The 27872-nt window shown below is 35.2% G+C and overlaps 1 protein-coding gene across 2 annotated transcripts in view; it reads right to left on the bottom strand.

Annotated features, from left to right (window-relative positions):
* Nucleotides 1-4064: 4064 nt before the first annotated feature.
* The window catches only part of LOC107739238 (solute carrier family 35 member F4), a 30604-nt gene continuing 6796 nt past the window's right edge, over nucleotides 4065-27872 (bottom strand). The window contains exons 2-8 of one of the 2 annotated variants that reach the window (XR_001639978.1): nucleotides 13886-14187; nucleotides 11629-11847; nucleotides 9855-9980; nucleotides 9568-9760; nucleotides 7715-7804; nucleotides 4545-4845; nucleotides 4065-4318 (exon numbers count right to left, since the gene is read on the bottom strand). Coding sequence is in view for 1 of the 2 variants with exons in the window: in XM_016551273.1 (XP_016406759.1) it covers nucleotides 4604-4845; nucleotides 7715-7804; nucleotides 9568-9760; nucleotides 9855-9980; nucleotides 11629-11847; nucleotides 13886-14187 (1172 nt within the window). In the remaining variant the exon portion in view is untranslated. Of the gene's footprint in view, nucleotides 4319-4540; nucleotides 4846-7714; nucleotides 7805-9567; nucleotides 9761-9854; nucleotides 9981-11628; nucleotides 11848-13885; nucleotides 14188-27872 lie in introns of those variants that run through there. The other variant, XM_016551273.1, reaches the window with a different exon arrangement.

Genomic DNA, 27872 nt, shown 5'->3' with positions numbered 1-27872 from the left:
TGTGTGTAAAATGTATTAAAATGCACAATAATTATTTAAATTTATAGTAATATTTTACCATATTACTGTTTTTACAATATTTTTGTCCATATAAACACAGCCTTTGTGAAAACATAAAAAAAACTTTTGAATAGGTCATAAAAAAAATTGCTGTGTCAGCATATGGACCGTTATCGCCACCTCCCAGGGTGAAGGAACTGAACCCCATAATGTGGATTTAAAGACTTCCTCTGTGCGCTTTATACCTCCCCTTCTGTTACCCCCTCATTTCCTTTTCTATGCTTCATTTAGTTTAATGGACTTCTCCAGAGGTCTGAAGATGTTCAGCCTGTCCACTCAGCTAATATCTCATTATATTTCCAAGAAAGCAAAAGGTCGTTATATGCATTCACACAGAGCGGCTGTCACGGGACTGTGAAGGTGTCCTAGTGTGTTTATTGCAGGGAGAAATGAGGGAATGAAGGGTTTGTCTTAGTCATTCAGCATGTTTGTGTTTCATTTTTATGGTGTGTATCATGGTCAGAGCTGTGGCACAGTGGGCAGTGCACATTCTCACTAAACCTGTAGAGCATTTATGCTCACGGGGTGCAGGTTCAAATCCATTCTGTGTCATTTACAGATACCATTCCTCCTCCACTTTCCTGTCTTTTTCATTTTTTTTTGTGATAGAAAATGTGATGAAAAAAACTGCTGATACCACTCATGATAAACTGATGCTTCAGTTTATAGCACTCAGATTAGTATTATTATTAATAAATAGTGCTGTCAAACGATTAATCGCATCCAAAATAAACGTTTTTGTTTACGTAATGTATGTATGTGTACTGTGTTTATTTATTATGTATATATAAATACACAAACATACAGTGTATATATATTGAAAATATGTATATACATTTATATATAATTTATATTATTATATTATATATAAATATATTTAATATATAAACAACATTTTTCTTAAATATATACATGCATGTTTTTGTATTTATATAAACATAATAAATATACACAGTACACACTCATTATGCAAACAAAAACGTTGATTTTGGATGCGATTAATCGCGATTAATCGTTTGACAGCACTAAAACTAAAACTACTGACGTATATAGTCATTGCTTTTAAGTGTAAAAAATATATACTACTGTTCCAAAAGGTTAGGGTCGGTTCTGAACTTTTTTTGAAAGTCTAGTATGCTGACCAAAGTTGTATTTATTAAAATACATTAAAACTGTTTTCCATACTATGGAAGCCCATTTCCGCCACTGAATACAAAATAAAACAAGGTCATTGCAACTTCTTATCTCACAATTCTGACATTTTTTCTTATAATTGTGAGTTTTTTAAAGAAGTCTCTTTTGTGAGATAAGTCTGACTTTGCGTCTCAGAATTGCAAGTTTTTTTTCACAATTGACCCTTCGCAGAGAGTTTGATTGACAGGTGATCTGACCAATCATAATGCAGAATCTGCCATTTTTGTTCGACAAACAAACTAGACGGGAGAGTAAATTAATGTCAGTGGACTTGAACTTGTGTGTACTGGCGTTTTTCTGCGGTTGAAACAAGATACCTTCTGATGTTCATTCATGTTTATTTTGTGCTATCACTAGTAAAGAGGAAGAGATGAATGGTTGACATGCCGCTTGAACTCAGGCAATACAGTGATCTGTCACAACACATTAAAGAGCCACAAAACTGTATTTATTGTATGAATTAAAAAAAAAATTTAACAATTTGAAAGCTGAGTATTTGTTTCATATCAAAAGTAAGCTGCTCTGTCTGGTCTGTCAGAAGGTATCTTGTTTCAACGTGGAAAGATGTCAATACACACCATTTTTCAAGTTCAAGTCCACCAACGTTAATCTATTCTCCTGTCTGGTTTGTTTGTCAAACAGAAATGGTGGATTCTGCGTAATGATTGATCAGATTGCCTGTCAACCACGCTCCCTGCAAAGGGTCAATTCTGATTTATTTTCTCAGAATTGTGAGTATAAACCCGCAATTGTGTGTTATAAAGTCAGAATTGAAAGATATATGCAATTCTGAGAAAAATGTCAGAATTGTGAGAGATAAACTAGCAATTGTAAGAAAATAGTCTCTTTGTTTCCTCAGAATCACATTTATAACTTGCAATTGCGAGCTCTCACAATTCAAGAAAAAATAAATCAGAAATGCGAGTTTATATCTCACAATTCTGACTTTTTTCCTCAAAATTGCGCGATATAAACTTTCAGTAACCTCACAGTTTTTTTCAAAGTCTGAATTGTGAGATAAAAAGTCACAATTATTATTACTATTATTTTTTTAATTCAGTGGCAGAAACAGCTTCCATAGTTTTATATCTTATATATTTTTTAAAATGTAATTTATTTTTGTGATGCAAAGTTGAATTTTCAGCAGTTACTCCAGTCTTCAGTGTTTATTTTATTTTTGGAACAGTGTGAAAGTCTTTACTGTAGCTTTGAATCATTTTAATCCATCCTTGCGGATTTTATTTTTATTTTTTTTCAAAAGTTCTTTCACTTTTGAATGGTATTTTAAATGTATTGTAAAATATTCAAATACATCTTTTACTAATATTTAAATTTGTTTGATGATCTGAAACATTAAAGTGTGACAAACATGCAAAAAAATAAGAAATCAGGAAGGGGGCCAACACTTTTTCACACCACTGTATATACATCTATGTAGAAGAGTATAGAGTATCATGGCATGTGTTCCTATTTCTGTCTCCATTCTTGGTAAATATCTTCAGGATTGTGGCTCTTCACCAAGAATCTGACTATTAAACACCAGTGGCTTTTTCAAAAATATATAAGATCACTTAAAGGTGCCATAGAATGGAAAACTGTATTTACCTTGGCATAGTTGAATAATAACAGTTCTGTACATGGAAATGACATACCGTGAGCCTCAAACACCATTGTTTCCTCCTTCTTATGTAAATCTCGTGCATGCAAAAGACCACTGAAAAATAGGCGAATCAGAACATAACACCGACTGTGACATTACAGTCGGGATCACTAATAGTTACGCCCCCAACATTTGCATATACCCGCCCATGTTCTAGACTTGCACAGCCAAATCATCAGAAGTTCTGCAGGTATTGTGAAGAAACAAGCGAGGATAATAGCGAAAATGGCAGATCATGGAAATAAATGTTATGTTCCAGGCTGTGCAGGGATGGGTTGGTGTCTGTATTCAGAAAGGCACGGAAAACAAATAACGCGCGTTCTAATAAAATAAAGTGAGTCACTAAAGGGACATGGTTAGCTGCTTGCTAGCAGTAGCCTGTTACAGTACATAATATTTCACTTACCACATACACAGAGTAAGGAGAGATGACTGAGGATGATGGAATGATTTACAGATCCTGAGCACCACTGACAAGCATCTTGTAAAATGTGTGTTAAGTAGCCTACTGCCGCTGTAGTTTACACAGAGCACGTGCGATCACAAATCTCGAAAGTGAAAGTAAAAAGCGATCGTGCATTCAAATATATTAATAGCGGCTCCCTGATGCCCGCATTTTATATACAATATAATTACCCAACGATATAACTGCGAGAAAGAGTATTGAAATATATATTTTCCCTGTGTTTCCTTCATGCTGTGTGAGCTACTGAAATGAGCCGCACTGTGAAACAGCCAATCAGAGTAGAGCTCAACATTATTCATGACCCTTCCAAATAAGGTAAAAACAGGCCATGTCATTCTAGGGACAAATCCTAGGGTTGTAAATGGACATGTAAAACCGTTTCTGGAGATTTTTTACCCTTACCTAAGCCACATACCTTCTATGTAGATATCAGAGAACAATTTAACATATTGTATCAATGCATTCTATGGCACCTTTAAGAATCTCAAAGCTCATGTTAGGTCTCTCTTGAATAATGAAAAAATATATATATATTTTGTTTCTTCCGGAACATGATTGTTGCACTACACTTCAGGTGTTGAACGATTAAATAACAAGCGCTTTTCAAAGCAGATCTTTATTTTTGTCTTTTATTATAAAAAGAAAAGAAAGGCTTATTCATTAAAGCATAATATATTTCTCCTACATGTATTATACTACTACGTACAATGCAAATAATCATATACATATATATCCAATCTCTGAATGCATTCATGTGTACATAGTGAGCCGAACTGGCCCTGACAGAGTCTATATTCACAGAATACATTCCATGGGAAGGGGCTAGCGGAGGGGTTCAGGGGTGCAGGGTTTGTCGTGCAGCGGGAGACGAAAGTCTGAAAGTCCATTTCTATGGAATGGATGCGTATCTTCTCAGGGAAGAGAATGCTAGATCCCTTCTGTAAAATAAAAACATACTGTCGGTAAATATATATTTAATGGGACGCTCTTCTCAGAAAACTCTATTAAAGAGCAGGACGGCATGTTCTTATCTTTCTGTGACTTTCTGTGTTCTGATTGGTCGATGTTGTGATTATTATTAAAGAAAACAAACATCCTCCCTCTTCACTTTGCTTATTCTCTTTTGTCTTTCTAAAATACAAATGCAATCAAACTGCCACATACAACGGCTGCCACAGGGAGGATCAGTGTTGATCGCTGGCTGTTCATTCACAGGTCAAAGGTCATGCCATGGGGATGGATACGGCTCCGTTGGCTCTACTGCGGCTGCGTGTGTGGACGCTGGATTCTGTGAGCTCCTCGCCGTGCTCCTCCGTCTTCTTGTCGGCCAGGGTGGTGAGGAAGCGCAGGGTGACCGTATCCCACTCCTCAGGGAGCAGCAGCAGCAGGAAGCCCAGGCAGATGATGCAGGTGGCAGCCAGACGCACCACGCTGAAGATGACCTCATGCTTCAGCACATCGATAGCTGGAGAAAGAAACGGATCTTTTTCTAGTTTATGACACATATGCAACGTTCTTAAATGTACTACTTGTATTCATGTCAGTTTCAGTTGGTTTTGAAAAACTTTAATATCATTTTTCAGAAATATCAAGTAAAAAGTATTTGTCAGTTTACTTAAACTTTGAAAACTTAAAAAAATTATTATTATTTTAATTGTATTACTTCATAAATATCATTGTGTTTTGGAATTTCCATAGTGCATCAACGAATAAGCAGTAAAAGTTTTTTTTTTTTTTTTTTAAGTAATATTAATAAAATTATGCCAAACTATCAATAAGGTTTCCTGTCCAGGAGTATTATAGTTAACTAAAACTAAAACAAAATGTTGCTTGAAATAAAATGAATGTAAACTAAATTATATACTATTTTATAAACTAAACATTTTATATACATAATAATAAAATGGATAGTTCCGGTCCTTGATTCTGATTGGTTGAGGGTGTGTTGCTCGGCAACCACTTTGTTGGAACCACAGCCGTTTCTGAGGAACTACATCGTTTGGCGGAAGAATAATGTTTTTACTAATATATTTACACTTTATTTGCTCTGTTTTATCTTGTGAAACTTTACTACGTATATGGAATAACCATTTTATAAAAGCAGTTAGCCTTGTGAAGCCGTGGCTTACAGTGAATTTATAACAGCTTCGCGTCGTGCCTAACAACGCCCCTTAGCTGTTATAAATTCACTGTAAACCACGGCTTCTTGGGGCTTTTTGCTTTAATGTAATATAATGTAATTACAAGTGCTTAATTTTTGGAATCTAATTATGCAATCCAGATTACACGTAATCCTTTACAACCTAGCTCTGTATACACACACACACACTTAAGCTAGTTGATTTAGTTTAACGTGATGTACTAAAATAACTAAAACTGTTTTTGGAATCTAATTATGCAATCCAGATTACACGTAATCCTTTACAACCTAGCTCTGTATACACACACACACACACACACACACACACACTTAAGCTAGTTGATTTAGTTTAACGTGATGTACTAAAATAACTAAAACTATACCTGAAATAAAATTAACTAAAAATAATGAAATAGGACCAAAACACACAACAAAATTCCTATAATAATTAAAAAAATAAAATAAATAAATAAACATTAATTCAAAATATTAAGAAAATGTATAATGGTATCTCAGTGATACTAAATACCATTTCAATAATTTAATACATTTAATTAGGCTTTGTTGTTGTTGTTGTTGTGATATCAGAATCATTTTTGAAATATCTAAATTTTAATTCAGAAATTAAAAAACATGCTCAGCATAGAAAAGGGGTATTCCACTCATTGCATGAATGTATCATTGAATAAAATAACAAAGACAGGTGAGTTTCATGTCATTGACACTTCTTTTCATGGTAGTCTAAAACATTATTAAGGTGTTCTGAGTGGTTTGTAGTATGTTGCTATGTGGTTTCTAGGGTGTTTTGGGTGGTTACTAGGGATTCAATTGCAAGGTGGTGCTCGCTTGAGGTCCCTTGAGACAGTAAATTTCAGATTTTTATGCCCATTTTATCATCTTTCAGTCTGATAGCTTAGAAAACTAACAGAAGTCAATGCAAACTATAAAATTAATTAGGCATAAATGAGGCTTGGGTGAAAACTTATTATGTAATGTAATTAACAGTTGCAGGTTTTCTTCTTTTGACAGTACAGTGTTTTGTTAGAAACTCTTATTAATTTTTTAACCATACACAAGAGTGAGTTTCTATCATTTAAATATGACCTTGTGCCCAGACTTGTAGAAATCTCAGTGGGAGAGAATTACTGACTCTGGCAAAGCAACCAATTAACTCCAGTCAAATTAATTTCATTAATAAGGAAATGTTCAGCATTAGTTACTGTTATTTAAGAGGGAGAACTCTTTTGATGAATAGTAATTGCAATCCTGTGGCTGTTTGTTGACTTCAAAATAAATATGAATTTTAAGTATTAACATTGGTGCTCATAAAGACAAAAATCGAATCAAGTAAATAGCTTTGGTTCCTCATTACTGGCTATGGAAATGTAAAATGGTTTATAATAATAACAATTACCTATAAATTTGCATTCACACTCCTTTAAAATGCAGTACACAGGCAAACATTAGGAATGTAGCATAAATCACAAATGAATCATACTGTTTGTTGCAAGCGAATCATAGGAGCTTTTCTGAAGAAAAGCCACACGTAATTTAACAAACTGACCTTGAAAGACAAGCACCCTCTCAAGGCATTTACTGTCACCTTGGCAACCTCCCCACCCCTTTGTCATGGTGCGGCTGTATGCTTTGTGTGAAGAAACTCACTTAGGCAGAGTTTTTACATTTTATTTATTTAATTATTTATTTATTTGAAGGCTGAGAGATCTGCTCTGTTGTACTTTTGACGATTCTCACAAAGCCTGTCATAAACATGTCAGGGACTTATTTCACCCATAAATTTTAAGGAAAACTGATAATAAATTGGTTTTGCATAAAGAGAATTATACCTATTTTTATTACTATTTTGTTGCCTTGTGACATTATTTTAATGTCAGTTAAGCATATTTTGCACACAAATCCTCACACACACACACATATATATGTATATGTACATATATATATATATATATATATATATATATGTGACCCAGGACCACAAAAACAGTCATAAGAGTACATTTATGGATAAATAAGCTTTCCATTGATGTATGGTTTGTTACGTATATATATATATATATATATATATACACACACGCACACACACACACACACATATACACAATATATATATATATATTTCAAATAGTAATAGTAATTTTCAAGTACTAATGACGTACAGCGTGGACTCACACACCTGCATTGCCTGGAACACTGAGTAACGTCCCAATGGATATGAGAATAGGATACGTGAGCACCACTCCTACATTGACCAGGATGTTAAATACTATGAGAGAGAGAGAGAGAGAGGAAGTCAAAAACAGGAACTTTATGTTATGGTTTGGCCATATAGCATCTTTTGTCATTCAATCCTCTCTAAGTCGCCAAATACACAGAGAACTTCACATAATTTGGACGAGTGACAAAAGTTAATGGATATCATATTATCCTTAAAACACCCTAGAGATACAGAGCTCCACTTCAGCTCAAATATACAGTAAATATAAGTGGATCTGTTAATATTATGCTCTACATAGACTGATGCAGCACATATTGGATATCTAAGAAATGCTACTTCGAGGTGTAAACTGATGATTCTAACCTGATTTCTCTCACTTACTAAGCACTTAAAGCACTCTTGGACGTGTACTTAAGGGTTGTATTTGATCCACTACAACACTAACTCACATCTGAACAAACCGTCAGCATGATTTAACACCAGTACTTGTGTACAAACTAAAGGTTTTATTTATTCATTTATTTTTTTCCACAGCTGGTTAGCATTTGCCATTTAGTACTGTAGATGGCGCAACATTACAGTGCCAAAAACATATTTTTCTATTGTTTTTTAAACAAGTAACGGTAACACTTTAGTTATAGGGACCAATTCTCACTCTTAACTAGCTGTTTATAAGCATATTAATGTATTGGCTGATTATTAGTACTTATAAAGCACATAGTCTGCATGACCATATTCTACATCCCTAACCAATACCTAAACTTAACAACTACCCAGTACCGTTTCTAGGCATAGGCAAGCTAGGCGGTCGCCTAGGGCGCCACCAGCAGGAGGGGGCGCCAATGAGCGCATGTACTGGTGCTACATTTTAGCAGGGTTGAGTGGCACAGCCACCCTGAAATATGATTGCCGCCCCCACTGGATCCCCCAACATCATTGGGCTACAGTACTGTCATTCTGATGATGCCTGTATGCCATTGGATCAGAATGATGTCAATTGCTGTCTGATTGTTGCATGCAAAGTTTGCATTTGGAGCGCTCAACAACATTAGATCAGTGGGTTCTGTCAGTGCTTTGTCAAGGTAAGGCTGTGATGTATCCTTACAGTTTAAAATAACTATTGTATTTTTTTTATTTATGTATTTTAAAATGTAATGATCATATAAAATGATCATATAAAGCCATTATTCCAGTCTTCAGTGTCACATGATCCTTCAGAAATCATTCTAATATGCTAAGATGCTCAAGAAACATTTATTATTATTATTATTATCATTCTTGAAAACAATTGTGCTGCTTAATAATTTTTCTGAAAACCGTGATACACGTTTTTCAGGATTTTTTGATGAATAGAAAGTTCAAAAGAACCAGATTTATTTTAAATTTAAAAACCTGAAACATTATAAATGTCTTGCATGCCACTTTTGACCAATTCAGTGCATCCTTTCTGAATAATAGTATAAAACTTTAAAAAAAAATCTTACTGACCCAATAAAATTTTGAACAGTAGTGTACAGTATATCGCTAATATTTCATTTTACCATTTTACCACGCATTAAGTTTACCAGTGTTTGAAACATAAAAAAGATATTTCATTAGATTACTATAGAAATTTACAAGCTGTACACTTACTACTTTACATTGTAGCAAAGTGTAATTTCTTCAGTGTTGTCACATGAAAAGATATAATACAATATTTATAAAAATGTGAGGGGTGTACTCACTTCTGTGAGATACTGTATATATTATTTAAATATAATACATACATTTAAAGTAGGGCTGAAGAATCGATTTCCATAATTTCACATTACCTAGCCAAAGGCCGGCCACCCCACAGAGGTAACCCCAGGGCAAAGAGGAGAGGGAACCCCAATGCTCCACTCTGGTTAAGTACAGGATGAGGGGAACGCAGGAGATAAAGATGAGATTGAAAAAGCCCATGGTGGAGAAGAAATGAGCAGCCTCGCCCAGATTAGCACTGCCGAGGAACATCTTAAACAGCACCTGAGTGGTTTTGCAGGAAAAGCATATCAATACTGAATGAGTCTTAATGGTCATCAAGGATCTTCTGGGAATTGTTATTTTCAGCTGCACTCACCTTGTAGAGAGCAGAAGTGGAGGCGGAGCCGACTGCTAAGGCCACACCCATAAAGGAATCCCCATGAAAACCATCAGCATAAGCCATCATCACAATGCCTGTGATAGCCATAATGGCAGCCACAATCTAAGAGGAAAGATTACAAAGACATTATGAATCCATAAGGTCTAATAAGGATTAAGGTTTATACCACAATAAATATCAGTGCATGCGCATCATTTAGATCATTTACATTTTGAGGTGGATAGCTGAAAATAAAAACACGTTTTCAAGGAGTAATAAGCAGATACTAAAAAAGTTATGCATCCAGATCTGAGACATCAAGTGCAATGAAAGTCAAGAGTTTTGATGTAAGCATAATAACAGCTTCTGGCAAAGCAAAGCTTTTTTTTTACACTTGAACAAGAACAAATTCTCATTGACTCTCCATTTGTATCTGTTGTGTGTTAGAAAATTGAGTGCCGCATCACTCGTTTCTTCTCCATAACCATCAATCTGCTGTTTAGATGCAATTTTAATGAATCATTTGATATATCAACAGGTAGTGCTTTTTATGTAACTCATTCGTACTCAGTACATTCGCTGTAACTAGATTCATTCATTTTAAGGCCTGTAAGTAAATGTAAAGGATGATATAATGTTAGCCAGTCACTGTCACAAAATACCCCCTGCCAGTGTGATCAGGACCCCAGAAAGCTTTTAAAAAACCCAAAGGGTTTATTTTGTGATAAGGATTAGCTGATTATACATTATCCTGATAATTAAAAGCCTACTTACCAAATAAAGTACAACAGCAAGCAATTTTGGGGGTCTAAGGACATGTGTGAATAACAATCAAAAGTTTGGCAAAATTTTTAATGTGCCATTTCAAATTCCCTGATCACAGCAGCAAAGCTTTGAGAAGCTTCTTGTTGCCCCAAATGAATGAAGTTTGACATGTATACTTACATTTTTCTGTTGTACAATGTGTACAGAGTTAATGAATGTACATACACAAAGTACAAACCAATTAGGCCTATAACTTTTTGTTCTGAGTGTCTCCAGATGATCTAAATGACAAGTTCAAAAAGTAAGTTTTGGTAGCACTTTAATTTAGGCACCAATTCCCACTATTAACTAATTGCTTATTATATCATATTTCTCATATTACTAGCATATTTTTTACTACTTATAAAGCACATATTTATTTCTTATTCTGCATGACCATATAATAGATCCCTTAATCCGACCCCATACCTAAACCTAACAACTACCTTACTAACTTTTAATAAGCAGAAAATTAGAATTTTGAGGCAAAAGTCATAGTAAATAGTTAATAGTGAGAATTGGTTCCCAAACTAAAATGTGACCTAAAATTTCAAAAAAGTATAAAAAAAAATGAAGAGAGAATGCAACACAAACTCGAGGATTATAAGGCAATAATTTAGAGTTTATCCTATCAAGTTCCTGAGATATAAATATAAATGTAAACATTATAGTACCCGCTATGGTCAATTCTCATACATTCTGGAATTGAATTTCACTTGTATACAAAATTTCCAATTAAAAAAAGGCTTTTTGATCAGCTGTTGGCATCCATTTGTATTGATTCTGTAAGAATCTTAGAGCAAATATAATTTGTACCAAAGAAACTGTTTGCCAGATTTCAACTTCAAACATAATCAAATGGTTGCTGAGGCAAAATGGTTTTGGTACTTGAATCCCTAATAAATAAATTGACATGAAATACTGCAACTAGCTAAGTAATAATTAGGGTTATACGTATTCCACCTACCCGCACACCCATGAAGCGATCCTTGAGGACAATCCACGACAAGAGGAAGACAAAGGCCTTGTGGCAGCAGTAGAGCGCTGAGACGTCTGTAGCGGTTAGCTTTCTCAGTGCTAACAGGTACAGGTAGTTAGTAAGCGTCCACAAGATGGAGAAAGGCGCCGTTCTCTTCAGAAACACCTTCAGAGACATTCCGTCCTCCCCAAACAACCGACTACATTCAGTGCAAAAATATTATCTTAACCTCAGACTAAAACAGTGCACAAAGATCACTGTATCTCTAAAAGGCCAGCAAACTGTTTACTTTACTTAAAGGGTTAGTTCACCCAAAAATGAAAATTAGCCCACAAATTACTCACCCTCAAGTCATCCTAGGTGTATATGACTTTCTTCTTTCAGACGAATCCAGTCGGAGTTATATTAAAAATTGTCCTTGCTCTTTCAAGCTGTTTAATGCTACTCAGCGGGTGTTGCATGCATCAGTCCTGAGCGGCGCATGCGCAACGCTGAACTCATACGTCATCTGCCCCGAGCTGCTTCCGTGTAGGACTGTTGGCGCAAGCTAGATTCAAGTGATTATTACGTTTTGAATATGGATATTTTTCTTACAAAAACACATCGATTCGCTACAGGAGGCCTTTGTTCACCCCCCGGAGCCGTGTGAGACACTTTTTTTTATGGATGGGCGCTTTTTATTTAACTTCTTTTGGACTGATGCATGCAACACCCGCTGAGTGGCATTAAACAGCTTGAAAGATCAAAGACAATTTTTAATATAACTCAGACTGGATTTTTTCATTTTTGGGTGAACTAACCCTTTAACCTAGAAATTAAAGGTTTAGTTTGGTAACCAAAAGGTTGCAGATTTGCAACTCTGCAAGAGGTTATCTGTGGGGTAGTTAAGATTTAAAAGGTTAATTAGTTAGTTAAAGTTCAAACCAGGTTTGATGTCAGTGATGGCAAACGCTGGTTCCCAGGTGTCTTGTAACCAATCGTGACGCGCCAAGTTAAAATATTTGGAAGTACAAATGAACCAAAATCAAGGTCCATGCCAAAAGCTTTAGTGTGAAAGACACTCAAAAATGAAACTAGAGTTTAGTGGGGTTTAGTTTAGGTTTAGTGGGGACCTTCAAGCTTAGTGTTTTTTCCTAAAAATTGTACATTGTACATTTAATTCATATGAAATTCATACACAATTGCCAACTCGTAAAATTCTTTTTTATGAGATCGATTTGGAACTGTTCCTCATCCTCGTACTGAATTACCACTTGTCACTCTTTTACATACAGACTGAAATCTCCTTTAAAAAAGGATCCAAAAAGACAAATTAATAAGAAAAGTGGTCCTTATGGCTAGGTGCTTTTATATAGACACACAATATATTTGTGTGTGGAAACAAAACATGTATTATTTTTTCCCTGAAAATCACACCAGTCTCCTTGTTACATTCATGAAAAATAGCAATGTTCAATTTGTCTAATAGATCATTTTTGAGCAGACTTTTTCAATGAATTGGTTGCTCTAGTTTGCAAAACCATTCTGAATGAGTTGCTCATGAATGGAACTGAACTGTTTCTACTGACTCTTGCACTAAAGCAGAGTTTAACTCCCCAATCAAACCTGAAAAAAATCTAACCAAATTCTTCAGGATTACAGGTCCCACTTTATATTAGATGGCCTTAACTGTGCTTATCAGTCATTTGATACAATGCACTTATTGTATACATTCATGTTTTTACATTGTACTTGAAAAATACCTGCATGTAATTACATCTGTAATTAATTTCTGCAATTTCATTTAGAATTACGCTGTTGACCCATTGCTTACACCTTAACCCACCCTTAAACCTACCCATACCACCAAACCTGTCCCTAACCTTACCTGTATCCCACCTCAATAGCAGCAAAAGTGTTTTGCAATACAATATCAACACAATAAGTACATTGTACTTATTTTTGATGTAAGTACAAAGTAGTTAAGGCCACCTAATATAAAGTGAGACCGGATTACTTTATTTATATTTAGGGATAGAGCTCAACTCTGCATGACAGTTGCCCTCCAGGACTGGAGCTGTCCATTCCTGCTTTGGGGGAAGTTTCTCTAATAAGTGTACAGTATGTTGCATTGGATAAAAGTGTTAGTTAAAGACAAATTAGTAAATGTTTAATTTTCACACGTTCGCTTCTATACTTCCTGCAAAATGTTCTGCTGTTCACATCACATCATAATAATCCACCAGATTCATTCATTCTGACTTTACCTGAATTTCTGAATGGGCGTCCGTTTTTCTCTGGTGGTGGCCACATGCCCAGAATAGTAGAGGGGGAAGAAGAGAATGTTCCAGTTGGTGCTGAACCATGTGATGAAAAAGGGACAGGAAAAGGATTTGAACGTGAGCTGGACCACCTGTGTGGTGCCCACCCAGGACGAGGAGACACACAGCACCACCAGCAAACCCCCCAGCACCTTGAGCACTGTGTTGGCGCAGGTCTGGTATGCAGTGCCATTTCCACTTGTTTCACTGACTGGAGTCTCTGCATGTGATTCTGAGCCCTCCTCTCCTGCAACACACAGATCAGTATTGCACCATTACAGCACACATTATACTTCCTTGCCTCATTACATTCCAGGTAATAAAATTGGATTATGAAATCCCTCGTGTTTATTTTTATTCTTCTTCTGCACAGTTCTGCAGCTCCAACTGTGTTTAGCGTACATATTCTATTCATAGGATGATAAAACTTAGTCTAAAGACATGTTCGTATTCACATTTACATGTTAGCTAAATACATCACCTTAAAATGCATTATTATGAAAATGTATGCTAATGATGGAGCATCAAGCACAGTTGTAATTTTTCTAGGAGGGATTTGAACCTGTGTCCTTTTGCAAACACACACGGGAATAGACATACTTTGTTTTTATACAGTACAAACTATTTTCTATCCACTTTTACTCTAAGCCTACTCTCATAGAAAACTTTCTGCTATTTTATATTTTCAAAAAACCTTAATTATGTATTATTTTATAAGCTTGTATAAACTGTATATTCTACCCCCTAACCCTAACCTTCACAGAGAACTTTCTGCATCAAGAGATTAAAAAAACAAACAAACAAACAAACAAACAAAAATAAAAACTTTTCACGGGGCTCAGGAAAAAAAAATATATAAAATTTTCCCCATAAGATAAAGAATTACTATACTTGTGGGGACATTTGGTCACTTTGGAACTTCTCATTACCTGATAGGACACACTTATAGTGTTATAAAAAATGCAAGTGCTTACAGAGCATTATTTTGATTTTTTTTAATACTTTGCATTTAAAATAAACTTCTATATGTCTGTTCAGTAATCTCTGTAACAGATTACACAGTTTAGTAATTGTTTTGCTTCTAATTAAGTGACGAAAAAAAAACAGTTGAAATTGTTGTACAAAATACGGTCCCACTTTATATTGTGGCCCTAATACCTGTGGCTGTGTAACATCAGAGTAATTACATGGTAAATCCATAGGAATTGTTTACTTAATATAAAGTGCAACACTCTCTTTACCAAAAAGTGCTGTTAGTCCTGTTACACATTTCTACTTTCATTACCAAAAAGTGTTGTTACCAATGTCCTGTTACACATTTGTACTTACACATACCATTCAGTGGGTTGTTACATATGTGTAGTTACACAAACATTACAGCTGTAGATACTATGTACCAATGTGTACTTACACTGTGGTTACATACTATGTACACATCTAGTTACTATGTAAGTACACAGGTATTAGGGCCACTTAATATAAAGTGGGACCCAAAATACACACTCATCTTTGCACCAATAAAATGTGCAACACTTTATGTTTTACTAGCAAATTAAAATGTAATATTTATAATATTTAATTTACTAATATTTCAGTGCTGCCATGATGGATTCTAACTTCCGTTTGTATGCTGTCCTGTTCTGGGGTGTGTTTCCCAAAAGCATCGAAGTTCCCATCCATCTTTACCAATAGAGTTCAATGGAATTAACAACCATAGTCAGCTAACGATGGTTTTGGGAAACACACGCCTGGTCTCTTTAGGAACCCATGTTAAAATGGAGTAAAAAGAACAAGTGAATTAATTAAACAGAAACTTTTGTAATATTGCTGAAAATAAAAATGAGCACAGGGTTAATTCCTGGAAATTCCTTCATTTGAGCACCATCGACTTAAAATGTGAGTCTTCACTTGAGTCTACATCATATTAAGCATGTCTTCAGTGTAAAACTGCAAAAACAAACCTTACCTGCACATCAAGTCTGAAAATCTCCCATCAGGCTAACCGTGTATTCAAAATCAAAAACAACTGCCAACCTCATCTACTGAATTGTGAATGGTCTTTTCTTTCTTTCTAACCTAGTCCTCCTTCAACTTTTGTTTTTACTTTGTTTCTAACTATAATTTACCTAATTTTTTAAAGCTGTTCCTTAATTGCTTTCCAAGCACTAGTATTTACAGCAGGACATGCAAATACACTTGAATTCTGCTGTACTTACTTTCTGTTCCTGTCTTTTATTTGGTCAAATACTGGAACACAGCCTTACAGACTATTTTTAGACAGGGTTAAGAAATGCTAATCATGTGCTTTGTTGATGTGTTTTATTCATGAGAAATTCAGCAACACTTCCTCGTGAGGCTGCCCCTGAAGTTTCTCTGTGGTACGTACGGATGTATCGATCAGTAGCTGCGAGTGTCAGTTACCTGCAGGTGAAGCACTAAAGCCGGACAGCGTTTGAAATCTGCCTACGTCGCACAGACAAGCCTCTGTCAAAAATAGCTCCACAGGGTCATGGAGAAGCACAGAGACCATTCAGATATAGCGGGATATACATAGAAACTGGACACCACAGGGCGCCCACCAAAAAATCAGCCAATCAGAATACATCCTGTCTGTCATCAGTCATGACCTCCTTCATCGAAGCTGTACATACAACATCACACCTCAGTATGCTGAAGATGATAGATAGATAGATAGATAGACAGACAGACAGCTAGATAGAGAGACAGAGGATTGGTGGATGGGAGATTGAACAGAAGGGAAGAGCGCTAGTATCATAAAGCCAAGATCCGTTATGCTGTAGACTCAGAGTGATCAATTTACACTAGGCCAGGAATAAAAGATGACTTGCGCTGGCCCATGGTCACTAGCATAGTGTGCTGGGTCAGCAAGCACGTCTATACACACACACACACACACACACACTCACTCAAGCTCACAATCCTGCTATTAAGCCATGGATCTTACCCTGACTGAAATACAGGGAACTAGACTTTATGATGAAATGATGTTTTGAAGATGTAAATGTAAATATTATGTTTAAAAATTGTTTAATTGACTGTGTTACTTGCAGTTTCTTTATATCTATTTTTGAGTGTTTATGGTTAATGTGTTTCGGTCAATGGCATAATGTGTTCACAAATAAATTCAAAAATGTGATTCGTACATACAATGACTTGAATGCACCTTTCATATAGTGAGATGTCCTGGTATCATAATGTAGGAAAAAAACTTGTTAAAAGAATTAAATTCTTGAAAAGAAAAATGTTGCATATTTATTTGTTTCAGAAAAAAGTAATTGAACAAAACTGTTTTTGATTTGTATTGTAATATTACCAAATGTTCGCCCACCAAACCAAGATCATGTGGTTCAACATGCAGAGGCCTGCAAAATGTAAAACAGGAAATGATATCATAGAGAGTACCTCTGCAGACCCTCTCGATTGTTGGTCAAGCCAAGTCTCTTAAAGTATATCATTTGTTGTTTTTATAACAAGGCAAGTTGAGGGGGCGTTTACACGACACTGATTTGAACAAAAAATGAGAATGTTTTTTTGCGTTTTGGCCTTTCATTTACATGACAAAGGCATTTTGAGGGCAAACTGTAAATTCAAACTTTTAAAAACAGGTTTCAAAGTGCAGGTAAATTAAACAAGGCCATGATTACTAATGTTACAAGGTAAACCACAGACAGCGCAACACTAAGCATCACACGCAACACCGCTTCCATCACAAACTACTATAAAACCAAGGTAATTTTGCCACCAGCACAAACTGTATAACTTTTTAATGTCTTGGGATGTTTAAATTGTTTTTTAATCCCGGACGAGCCCCCATAAAACGATACCATTATCATCTTTTTTGTAAATACAAAAACGTTAAAACAGTGATGTCATGCGCATATGTTCAGTCTATAGGTATGTGTTTCTTCTGTTTTTAGAACATCATTGTTGTGTAAACATACCCGTAGTTGTAATAATAATAATTGATGATATTGCAAACAAAAAAATACCCTGATTTAAAAAAAAAAAATTATTAATTATAAAATTATTGGACACTCACACATTCAAGAACTTGTAATTCAAGAAGTATTAAGAGTCATCAAATTCAGTATAAAAGTTTTAATACACATAAAGGTTACATAAAGAATAATATACATAACTTTTATTTATCATAGTCATTGACCTCTTTATATTCAACATTGCACTAATGTCTGATTTGATTCTAACTTTATAAAGGCTGGACATATTGGAAATTATGGTATGGTGTTCTTGTACTTTCCATGTGTTTGTCTTGTTGGCTTTTGAAAATCTAAGTATTCTACACTCTTAAAAATAAAGGTGCTTCACGATGCCATAGAAGAACCTTTTTGTCTAAATGGTTCCATAAAGAACCTTTAACATCTGAAGAACCTTTCTGTTTCACAAAGGGTTCTTTGGGGCGAAAGAAGGTTCTTCAGATTTTAAAAAGGTAAGAAAGAGATGGTTCTTAAAAGAACCTTTGACTGAATGGTTCTTTGTGGAACCAAAAATGGTTCTTCTATGGCGTTGCTGTGAAGAGCCTTTTAAGCATCTTTATTTTTAAGAGTGTAATCGACAGCATTAGGAAAGGCCTGCACTAGACTTTCACCTTTCAAACAAAAAGGTATGTAAATTCAATGTTGTTTAAAGAGCTGACAGTAAAGGAAACCTTGCAAGAGCAATATTCTGCCTAGGAGAAGCCACAAAACTGCATTAATATAATAAATTTAATTTCACCTCAACAATTTATTAAATAACTTCTAATCCACAAAGCTATGACCTTCCAATACTACAAGCCAGTGTTCACACTAAACAAACATGAGCATGGCCACAGGTACCCTCAACAGGAAGGAACTTATTAATATATATAAAATAAAAAGTGTTTATTTTATTTTTACAATTATATCACTGCCTTAATTTCACCACTTCAATTATACCTTTTTGTATTTCACTGAAATTAGTGTTAGTAGATTAGTTAAAATTAAATTAAAGTAAAACTGAGAATAGAAGAATAGTGAGAAAGTGAGAATAGAAAATAATACATTTAAAATACATATAGTCTCTCTATAGATATACATTTATAAACGGCATGTACTATATAATAATGCTATTAGAATCAGTTAAAATAAAGATACTGCAGTCTGACTCAAACTTGCATTGTAAAAATGCACAGTCCTTATAACATCAAGTTATAAGAAAAAGTTATGATTTTGTGACTCTAAGAAGTACGTCAGATATGAGCACCTTTGTCCTGTCTGATGCTGAGCAAAAATTTTTTTTTTTGTTGACACAGTTGCAGCTAAACCACAACTCAACTCACATGATGCCATTTTTAAAGTGAAAAAAGAAAAAAGGAAAAAAAAAACGACCTGACAACTTTTTAGACATATTTTATACTGATAAAGGGCCCCCACAGTGTGCACCCACACTGACAGACTTTTTATATCCTGCAGATTTGCTGGATAGCTTAACAACCTGCAGAAACCAACAATACCAGGGAACCGCAGGTCCAAGACGTGGAGGCACAGAAATGTCACATCAATGGTAAATCCCTGGTTTACCGCCCCTACATATTTTCACTGCACTGCACAAAATACTATTGTTATTGTACAGCAGTGAGATTCATAAGCATAATTTTACAAGAAGGCATTTGGAACAGGAATTGGTAATATACACTGAATTATGATGAGCAGTTTGGTTGTTGACATATGTCAAGCAGTGCTGCTAAAACTATTTTTCTTATTATTTCTTAATTATTTTATCAGTTTCTATGACCTTGTTATATTTGTACTTTTTACTGTCAAAAAGCAAATTCTGTCACCCCCATGTCAGTCCAAAAACAAACAAACAAAAAATTCATATGGATGACATTTATAATAGTTTAATGGTGTTTTGCATCCTTTTTATGCTTGAAAGTCTCAGAAAATAAAAGGCTTTGATATAGGTTTAAACTGAGGTAACAGCACCTAAAATTGACACTCTCCCTTACATACATTTTAACTTAAATTCTTAACTTAAATTCTTGATGTAGAAAAAAAACAAAAAAACAAAAAAAAAACCAGAACCTGTAGAAGTAGTGTATTAGACAGCACCTTTCATTCATATGTATTTATGAATAAATCAAATAAAAATAAATTAGCAATTTATTATAGCAATTAGCTTGTTTGAGAAGAGCAACGCATGTATCAAAATTTAAATCAAATAATAAATGTAATCAATATAAATCAAGCATCGGTTATCAATGTAAATCGAGCTACAGCTTCAGATTTGAGAACAGTACAACCAGGAAGTTTTAAAAACTGTGATCAGAAACATCACACAATCCCATAATGCAACTGTGCTGTATGCTACCTGCTGCTACAACCAGAGTCAGCACCAAAACACTAGTGAAAAATAATCAGACATCTCTTGTGTGGTAAAACCAGATCTTTTCAACAGTATCCCTGAGGATGGAACTGTTCTTTTAAAACTTAACCAAACACAAACACACAGGCAAGAAACAGTATGATTAACACAATCTTAAATACAAAAACCTTCAGTTTAACCACAGTCATTTTCAGAAATACAGCATAAATATAGATTAATAATGAAAATAAACACTGAAAACAAACCTTTGTACATACAGGTATTTATGAAGGGGTACCACTTTACTAAAATGTTTCATTTGTTGACATTAGGTAACTACATCAGTTAACATGAACGAACAATAATTCTATAACATTTATTAGTCTTAGTTAATGTTGTTTAACATTTACTAATGCATTTTTAACATTTAAATTGTATGTTAACATTAGTTAATGCACGGTGAACTAACATGAATAAACAATGAATTGTATTTTTGTAGAGTTAACAAATGGTAAAGTGTTACCCCTAAAGGACTACAATACAACAGCACCATGAAACCGGCATTGTACTTAAATAAACAAACAGTATCATCATTAAATAAAATGTAATTTAATATCGAAAGTGTGATATAAACTGCTGAGGTGAGATTACGGCTCCTTTTCTGCTTGGTTGCAAACACACAAACTTCTGGAAACGAACACACACACACATAAACACACACACTCAACACATTTCACACCATACTAACTTACAAACTTTATTGTCCATATCTCTATTTTTCACTTACTTACATCATATTTCTTACATCTCTGCTTGAACACAGACTAGTTTAGCTATCTAAATGAGCAAACTTCTATAATTTTCATAAAAAAGTTAATTATAATTACTAGGCTAATTATAGTACTAGTCTATAACTAGACTACACTAACTCAAGAACTTTAAAAGAACGTTTTCTCAGATTAGCAAATTTCTGGGGACAAATTTGTACTTTACATGTAATTAAAACCACAAAAACATTGCGTTTTACCTTCAGAGATGGGGCAGGTGAGCACCTGGGCGCTATAGGAGCTGAGAGGGGCCACTCGGGCCGAGTGTTTCTTCATCCTCTCCTCCTTCCTTGGGAGTCCTGAGCTTTTGGAAATGTGTGTGTGTGTGTATGAGTGGCACGGCTCACCTCCTCCGACAAACCCACTTCATCCCCACGCGCATCTCTCCTGTCACTCCCACAGTCTTTTTCTGGTTCCTCTTGATATCTTTTACTTTGCTCTTCTCCTGCTGTTACTTCTCTCTTTCTGCTAAGTGACAAATTTACTTCTCTTTCTCTCTGGCTCACACACACTCTCAGTGTGGCACATATAATTGTACAGTCGTGCTCTAGTGTAGATGTTGCACTGTCATGCTGCTATCGTGCGTCTCCTAGGGAGACTGAGCTTCAAGTGTGTGTGGAATGCAATCATCCCCTTCATATCTCTCTCCCTCTGTTTCTCTCTCTCTCTCTCTCTCTCTCTCTCCCTGTCCTCGCCTCTTCTCCTGCTCAGAGTATCCTTTGCTGTGTTTGGAAGGTAACCAAGCAGCTCGGGCTAATTATGTTGCATAGGCCCCTCTCCCCCTTTTCTCTTTCTCCTCATTATTCTTTTTGCTTTTCCAATCTGCCATTTTTCCAGTCAGTTCCATCTCTGCCACATGAGATTGATGAGGCAGTATGATAAATTTAAAGTTATTTAGTAGAGTAAGAAAGTAGCTTTTTTATTTTTCTTGCTCTCTCTCCTTGCCCAATCATGCTCTTTCCTTCTTTCATCAGCACTTGTGCTCCACTTGAAGGCCCTTCACTGCTCGCTTTAGCAGAGGTCTTGTCTTGCTGTCTGAGTCTCTGTAGCATTATGCTAATAAAACCGAGTACAGAGCCTTGGGGGACTCCGTAAAAAGTCTTGTCTCTGAAAATTCTGTGCGTTCCTGGATGAAATGATACAATATCTCCTGTTAATTGAGTTACATTCAAGCTATTTTAAGGCATGAGAAAATTATTTTCACAAGAAAAAACATTTAAATATGTCATTTTGATTATCAAAGATAAGTTTTAAGGGATAAAATATTTGACTACAGGGGGACTTTAACAAATTATTTTTTATAATAATAATAAAAACTAGCATAGTTTTATTTAGCATAGTAAAATTTGAGAGTTCACCAAAAAGTCCCTCTCTCTCTCTCTATATATATATATATATATATATACATACATATATGATTAAGTCATTTTACTCGAGTAGACCACTGGCTGGCACCCACAGCCACATACACCCACATAACTGCCATTAACTCAAGTGATTGTTCTGTTTCCTAACACCTGACCTACTGCTTCAATCTGACTTGGAAATCATTTTTTAAAATTCTACATTTGGATCCAGTATGGTTCCATTACTGACAAAAAGATCCAGGCTGTGACTTGGGACAAAAGGACACTGAACTGAGAGTTGACTATAAAGACAATGGTCCTAAAATGTATTTGGGCATTAAAGCCACCATTAAAATATCTGGATTTTACTGCATTCTGTGCATGCATCATTGCATCTGGAAACAAAATGATGCTGGAACTTTACTGGGTCTAACTTCACTTTTCTCATTTTTGTAATAACTGCTCCCAAGGGGATTTTTAGTGGATGTATGAACTTGAAGTCAATTCCCCTTCAGTTCACACAGGTGTCCTATCAGAGTAACAGCAGGTGTAGTACAAAGAATTATGGTCATGTTCCACTAAGTTACACAACTCTAAAATGCCTAAATGCAGCTCTATTCAAAAGAGGTTGGTAAAAATTTTTTTTTTTTAAATAACTGCTTTCTAATTTAATCTATTAAAAAATGTAATTGATTCTTGTGATGCGAAGCTGAATTTTCGGCATCATTACTCCAGAAATCATTCTAATATGCTGATTTGGTGCTCAAAACTATTTCTTATTATTATCAATGTCAAAAATATATTTTTGTGGAAACCATTATACATTTTATGTATAAAGATTCTTTGATGAACAGAAAAAAACAGCATTTATTCATAATAGATTTTATTTTTATCAGTGTAAAAGTCTTTACTGTTAATTTTGATCAATTTAATGCAGTCTCTTGCTGAAAAAATATTCATTTCTTTATAACTTTAAAAACATTTTGAACAGTGTAGTTACATTTATAACTCAAAAGAAACTTACAGTGGAACTTTATTTCTATCATAAAGGTCCAAATAGTTTTTAGATCCACTCATAATTTAACATAAATGTTTTATTGGACCATGAATTGTTTCTTTACACATACACAGAAAGTATCACGTATATCAATATCTTTCCTGTGTGCACATATATACAGCTCTTCACAACCATAAAATATAAACCCCAGCCGTGTAAAGAAAGACAGAAATATTGAAAGACAGATTAATATTTCCGCAGTTGAAATATAAGCTTATATTACATATTCACACACACTAGATGATGGATTTTGTGTCAAGATATTTTGTGATGCCAAGAAGAAAATTAAACCACAGCCTTTTTAATGACTTAACTATTCTCTTGCTGATATATTATTAAAATATTGCAGACACTAAACTATAATCAACTCCTCCTATACGTAAATAACGTACACAAATATGGACCTATACTGAGTAGTGGTTTTATTTTCAACCTCTTTTTCAAACAGACACCTGCCATTCAAGATGCCTGTTGTTTCATCCCAGTGTCCCCCTCCTATTGCGTCCTGCCATAGCAACGCCTGGCCCTTGTGTTCCACCTTCGACGCTGCCATCGCGGCCCCATTCAGAACCTTTGTCATTTAGATCAGTGCCATGTTCCTCCACCATTGTCCACAGACCTGCCGCATCCTTTATGTGCGTCTATTAGCTGCGTTCTACAAGACGATAGCGAGACGAGAGGCTAATAGTGCATCCACACGATATGAGTGTTACACACACTTCATAACCAATTTGTCAAAACCCCATAAAAGACTTACAAGAGTGGAGGAGCTGTGTGATTTGCATAAATATGAACTTTGTTGTCTTTATCGCTTTCGAATCATGATTACCGTTTTGAAAATAATTTCTAAAGGTCAGGCTACAGGGGATTGGGCACAACCTGGTCTTTTCTGTTAACAAATACGGAAGCCCATTTCTGCTGCATAAGAAAGAAAGTCGTGCTTTGGTGAATCTAAATTATGACATAGAAAGTCATAATTGTGATATATCAAAATGAAATATGAGATACTAAGTCATAATGAGATAAAAAGAGACAAAAAGTCAAAATTATGAGTTACTAAGTCAATTACGTGATAAAATGTCAGAAATTATGACAAAAGTAAAAATTATAAGATGTTAAGTCATACTTTTGACATAATTGTATGCAATAATTTTGACTTTTATCTCATAATTATGATTCAGTATCTCATAATTACACTGTAAACATGGAATGATCATTAAGTCATGACAACATGTTTTACATTACTTTAAATAATCAAAGTTAAGTAATTTTTACATTTAAAAAAAAAAAAAGTTCTACAAGATTCAACTGATGTTTTTAAGTCAGTTTAATGCAATTTAAGTTGAAATGAATTATACAGCTAAATTAATTGTACTTAAAAATTTAAGGCAGCAACTTTGTAGGTTTAGGTGTATGTAAGGTGGGAGGAGTTGGATCTGGATCTGGATCTGCAGTTAGGACCATCTCAAGTTTTCAGATAATTTGTTATCAAAACATCTTGTGGTTTGAAGCAGTGAATTGGATGTGGAGGTCAATGTTCCACTGGTTAGTTTTAGCACTTAAGCTCTTCTGGTAGATGCTTTAACTAAAATGTTTTTGCAAATAAGTGCCATGAGCAAAGTTGGCCATGTCCAAGTTGTTACTTTTAGGGCTGCACATATTGGAATGCTTACAGTTAGCTTTCCTGTATAATATATCTCTTTAGAACCACTGTAAAATGAGAAGAGTGACACCTTTTGGCCAGGCAAAGGGGTTGCAGCTCCTCTATGAAATCAAACCTTATGATTTGTTGTTGCCAGAAAGTCATTCCCCAACCCTAATGCTAACCATATATGATCCTTGGTAGCAGCAAATATGCACACGATCAATATTTACCCCGTAAATGTGTGTGTGTGTGTGTGTGTGATTCAGCATTCTGAGTAAGTGGGATTATGACTATATCATCATGAATCAATGAAAGAGTGCAGAGATATATGTAAAATGACCAGATGGGGGCAGCACAGGAGTGCACAGAAAGTATAAAAGTATTATATATTCTGGAAATTTTGTGCTGATGCAGCATATAAACATGTTTCCTCCAATTACAAACAAGTCACAAATACTGACGAGAGATTTACTAAGGCCGAAAGGTTTTGTGATAATTATTAATATCATAATCCCAACAATTATAACACCAATAAACCCTGTAGGAAATGTCTGAAAACATCAATGACCGTAAGAGAAGTCCAAAAGTTTGGAAACGCCCCAGGCAAAGTGGGGTTTTGGACAACATCAGAAGAAATCAATATTATTTTGTGATGACTTTTTGTTAATAAGGGACAACACGAATTATGCAAACATTTATTAAATAAAAAATGAATTCACAACATTGAAAATACTAGAGCTGCATATAATTCATCTCTAAACTGTGTTATGATTGGTCTGTTGTGTTCTAACATTAACTGGCAATCAATCAGCAAAGCTATAAAGGTGTGTTTGACCCAATAATCTAGAGAAAAGAACCCTTGGCCAATGTTATTTTAGTGATAGTTAGTTTAATATATATATATATATATATGTTTCACAACCAGGAAAGCCTCTCTCTCTCTCTCTCTCTCTCTCTCTCTACATTAATGTTCTCAGATGTTGTGATATATATATATATTTTTTTAGAAACGACACCTTTTTAGAGCAGTGTCTGATACTGTCTATTCTGATAACACACAAAAAATTAATTTGTGTATTCAATCACAATTGGGCACTTTGACTTCACACGGGGTTATTATAGTTAACTAAACCTAAAACCAAAACCATAAAAAAAAACATTCCTTGAAATGGAATAAACAACAACTGAAATAAAAACTTTTTAAATAACTACAATAACTAAAACTATAAAAATGAACAAAAACTCTATAGACTTATTTAAAAAAATAAAGCTAATACAAATGGCATATTCAATGTCAATACTTTAATTAAAATTAAAAAGAAAATGTAATAGAAAAATATTAGTAAACTATAATAGCATCTCAATGATACTAAAAATAATGCTGACTTGAAGTGTGAACATTATTTTTTGTTTGGGTTAATGATTCAGGAACGATTACTTACGTTAGCTGTCTGTTCTGAAGTCTGTAAAGCTTCCAAGTGAGACTACATTTACATTTAATCATTTAGCAGACACTTTTATCCAAAGCTACTTACAAATGAGGAGAACAGAAGCAATCAGACGAACGAGAGAGCAACAGTATACAAGTGCTGTGACAAGTCTCAGTTAGTCTAGCACAGTACACAGCTAGGTTTTTTTTTTTAATAGAATGGAATAGAATAGAACAGAATAGAATAGAATAGAATAGGTAAGTGCTAGTATTAGTTATTAGTCATTCCACCAGCTGGGCACAGTCCAGGAAAAGGTCCGTGAGAGTGATTTTGTGCCTCTTTGGGATGGCACCACGTGGCATCATTCACTTGCAGAATGCAAGCTTCAGGAGGGCACTTAAATCTGAACTAGTGAGTTTAGGTATATTGGTGCGGAGCCAGTGATTGTCTTGTAGGTAAACATCAGTACCTTGAATTTGATGCGAGCGGCTACTGGTAGCCAGTGTAAACTGATGAAGAGAGGTGTAACGTGAGCTTTTTTCGGCTCGTTAAAGACCACTCTCGCTGCTGCATTCTGGATCAGTTGCAGAGGCTTTATAGTACATGCGGGATGGCCCGCCAAGAGAGCATTACAACAGTCCAGTCTGGAGAGAACAAGAGCTTGGAGTTGTGCAGCTTGCTCTGATAGGAAGGGTCTAATCTTCCTAATGTTATATAAGGCAAATCTGTAGGACCGGGCCGTTGTAGCAATATGATCTGTGAAGCTTAGCTGCTCATCCATCACAACTCCAAGGTTCCTGGCTGTCCTGGAAGGAGTTATAGTTGACGAAACCAGCTGTATAGAGAAGTTGTGATGAAGTGCTGGGTTGGCTGAGACCACAAGCAGTTCTGTCTTAGCAAGGTTGAGTTGAAGGTGATGGTCCTTCATCCAGCTAGAAATGTCTCTCAGACATCTCAGATTGGTTGTTGTCCAGGAGGTTGTTCTGTGCAAGGAACATAGAGAGTTGGTTGAACACACAACTCGCTCAAGTGTCTTTGCAATGAAGGGAAGAAGGGATACCAGTCTGTAGTTTTCTAAAAATGCTGGATTTAGAGAGGGTTTCTTAAGCAGTGGGGTTACCCGAGCCTGCTTAAATGCTGTGGGAAATGTACCAGTGTGAAGAGAGGTGTTGATAATGTGAATAAGCACAGGTATGACTGAAGAAGAAATGGCCTGAAGTATGTGAGTGGGGATAGGATCAAGTGGACAGGTAGTAGGATGATT

This window comes from Sinocyclocheilus rhinocerous, unplaced genomic scaffold, assembly GCF_001515625.1.
Source record: "Sinocyclocheilus rhinocerous isolate Xijiao unplaced genomic scaffold, SAMN03320098_v1.1 scaffold495, whole genome shotgun sequence".
NCBI classification, from domain to species: Eukaryota; Metazoa; Chordata; class Actinopteri; order Cypriniformes; family Cyprinidae; genus Sinocyclocheilus; species Sinocyclocheilus rhinocerous.
This window is presented reverse-complemented; position numbering and strand designations above follow the sequence as displayed.